The 3,277-nt window shown below is 61.9% G+C and overlaps 1 protein-coding gene across 1 annotated transcript in view; it reads right to left on the bottom strand.

Annotated features, from left to right (window-relative positions):
* The window catches only part of ADAMTS2 (ADAM metallopeptidase with thrombospondin type 1 motif 2), a 207,496-nt gene that overhangs the window by 36,409 nt on the left and 167,810 nt on the right, over positions 1–3,277 (bottom strand). The window contains 2 exon segments of the mRNA XM_027771447.1: positions 850–1,026; positions 1,339–1,453. Of these exon segments, the coding sequence (XP_027627248.1) occupies positions 850–1,026; positions 1,339–1,453 (292 nt within the window).

Raw genomic sequence — 3,277 nt, 5'->3', positions numbered from 1 at the left:
CGGGCAAGAAAGGGCCCCCCCTCCTGCCTCAGCTCCCCCTGGACTGCAGGCCTAACAGCCCACCCTTTTTCATGGAGGGTGTTGCCTAAGCCAGCCTCTAGCCTACAACTTCCTGTCTTGGAGTCCCTGGGATTCAAGGCATTTGCCGCCTAGCATTTAGACTGGGAGCAAACTCAGGACCTCCAGAAAACCTCAGCCTGCATGTCATCAAAACTGGGACAGCACTTTGAACTTTTATGTAAAAATCTCTAAACTTTTTAAGGTTGGTGACTTACTCAAAGTTGTTTTTAAGAAACTGGGTGGGGGAGGGACCAGCAGGTGGCGTAATGGCTATCACTGAACTCCCACGTAGTCGACCGCAGTTTGAGCCCGCACCCAGTGGCTTAAGACCCTCACCAGGCATGTGTGCATGCCCAAGCTCAAGTGGACAATGGAGAAGGGACTGCAGCATGGCCCTCCCCCGGGGGTGATTTCTCACTTTCTGTCTTCCTGTCTCTCTGTGTCTCTAGCAAGTGCATGTGCTCTATAGCAAAAAATCTCCCTTAAAAAAAAAAAAAAAGAACAAAAGAAACTGAGTTGGGGGACAAGTGACCCTGGAACCTGGCCTGAGAACTGGTCTGGTCTTGGGGCTGCTGGGCCCACGTTGCCCGCCTCACCCTCTCTGTACTTCCCTGGCCCCCTGGGGATGCAGCGGCCTGGTGGTTTGCTCAAGCAGGAGGTCACTGGCACCAACCCAGACCTCACCTGGTGAAGGTGGCCACAGTCCCTGCCCTCCGTGGCCTGGGACATCTGCTAGGGCTGGGGGACCTTCCAGCCCAGGGTGCAGCCCCCTCCCCGGTCTGTGCTCACCTTGCATGCCCGAGGGCCCGAAGTCCTGCCGGGTGAGGAAGATGGCGTGGTCGTGGTACTCCTCGTGGCCCGTGTCTGGCTTCTGCTGCAGGTAGGCCCAGCGGCAGACATTCTCCAGGCTCTGAGAGGGGTTCCCAATCTCGATGAGGCTCGTGGACTGGACGGGGGGCAGGGAGGAAGTGGGTCAGTGTCCTGTGGACCGAGGGGAGCAATCCCCGCTCACTGGGGACCAGTGCAGCTGGCACGAGGCCCCGGGCAAGCGCTCTCAGGACCTGGCTGCGTCTGAGACGGAGAGGTCCCTCGGTCACACCCGCGTGCGCGTTTCCACGCAGACGCCACGCAGCTTTGGGTGAGGAGTAGAGGTAGATGAGGCAGAAGTCGGCAGACCCCGCCCCATTTCCCGGAGTCCCGCATCCTGTTATGAGGCCCCTATCTAGGCAGGCCCTGGACAGGAGGTCAGTGCACTGTCCACCTCGCCGTGGGGCTCACGGTTCCGGGAGGCCAGGGCCGCAGAGGAGATGGAAGTCCCAATGGGCCCGCACAGTCGAGGAAGGGGAGCCAGCGGGTTCACGACGCAGCGGACAGAAAGTGCCTGTAGCCGTCCCTGCACAGACAGGGACGGGCAGTGGGGACAGGAAGCCCAGGGCCACCGCCCTTCCTCAGCGCCACTGAGCACCGGGGTGGGCCGAGGGCTGACGGCACTGCACTCCGTGACCTCGACAACCCCTCACCACATCTTCGCACCCTCCCGGGAAGCTGCCAGCTGGCCCTGGGCGCATGGCCAGGAAGTGGAGGAGCTGAGATCTGGGCCCAGGAAGGCTGAATCCCAAATCTACGCTCGACCCGCTCCCGAAACCACCCCTCCCGGTCAGCCTCGCGCAGGCTCCCGAGCTGTGCTTTCCTCACCCCTCCGGCCTCACAGCAGCCCTCACCGCACACCCCACCCCAGGGTGCTTCCCGTCTAGCGGAGTGTCGCTCCCAGCCTCCCGCCGGGCCGAGTACACACCTCCCCACGAATCGGGGGCCCTGTTTCCTCTCTGCATAAACACACCCAGAGAACGACGGCCGTCAAACAGTTCATGGAAACGGCGTATCACGAAATGACGGATTTCACATTTTTTGCACCAAAACAAACTCGAGCTTTCATTCTCCGTGAACTTTTGGAAGTGCTTCGCATTCTCCTTTGTGTAAGAAGCAGGGTAGGTACAGAGTGCTGGCGTTTCTTTGTTTTAATTTATAAGTCTTTTTTAAAAAGGTTTATTTCACAAGAGTGAGAGGCAGAGAGAGAGGGAAGGAAAAGGACGCACCTCCAGGGCCACCCACTGCATGTCCACCATCCCCGCCCGCCCCGCCGGCCCTGGGCCCAGCCACACAGGTCGACCGAGGGCTGAGCTGGGAGCCCTGCGCGGACAGGGCACTGCGAGTGAGCCCCGTGGTTCCAGCAGGAAGAAGTCATCCTGGTCGGACGGGCAAGTCACCCCCAAGGATCTCGAGAGTCGCCCACTGGGAGCTCATGGCGTGGCAGACCGGCCCCTGGGTCCCACCACGTCTCTGCTCTGGGAGCTGAACGCCCACCTCCTGATGAGCATCGGAGTCCCGACAAGGTCAGCCTAAGCCAGGTGAGCCGCCTCAGACAGGCTGCTGGACAGGCAGGGCGGCCGGGGAAGCGGGAAGGGCGAGGGCAAGGCCTCCCTGTCCCCCCCCACCCCCCTAGTGCTCCATGGGACCTGCTCTGGCCCATGAGCCGAGGTCAGAAGTGCTGGCCGGCCACCCTGGGTGGAGCTCACGGCCCAGCGAGGCTTGGCAGGGCTCCTCTCTCCAGCACTGACCTGGAAATACCAGGATGATGGCCGTGCTGTCACCGAGGCCCTGAGTGACAATGAGGCCAGACCTTCCGCCAGCTCGTCGCCCACAGCACAAGCAGGAGACCACCTGTGTCGCGCCTCTGGGCAGTGGGGCCTGCCTGTCCACCCAGCCCACTGTACCCACCGTCAGGGACAGGAGCAGAGGAAGGAGGGTGGCCGCAGCTCACCCCACCCCCGCCCGCCGGTGTTTGGGCAACCTCGGGGAGTCCAGCTCTGCGGGGCAATCAAGCGAGCTCCCTCTCTCCCGTCTCCAGTCGGGAACAAACTTCAGATGGCAGCAAGAGGACGGGACCCGCCGGACCTGACGTGTTCTGGAGCTCGGACCCTGTGCACTCTCCTGAGCTTCAGGTTGCCTGCCCAGGTCGGGCTCAGAGGCTCCGCACAAAGGTCACCACTGTCCACTTCCCCCAGGACAGCGGCAGAGCCCCTGCATCTTCCTGGCCACGGTGATGGTTCAGGTGTGAGCACTCAACTGGAGGGGGCCAAGGAGAGGGCGAGGGGCTGAGGCAGTGAGCCGGAGCTTCTGCAGCCATTCTGCCCCACTGAGGTCGAAGCCCACAAAA

Source organism: Tupaia chinensis, unplaced genomic scaffold, assembly GCF_000334495.1.
Source record: "Tupaia chinensis unplaced genomic scaffold, TupChi_1.0 Scaffold000214_1, whole genome shotgun sequence".
NCBI lineage: Eukaryota > Metazoa > Chordata > Mammalia > Scandentia > Tupaiidae > Tupaia > Tupaia belangeri.
This window is presented reverse-complemented; position numbering and strand designations above follow the sequence as displayed.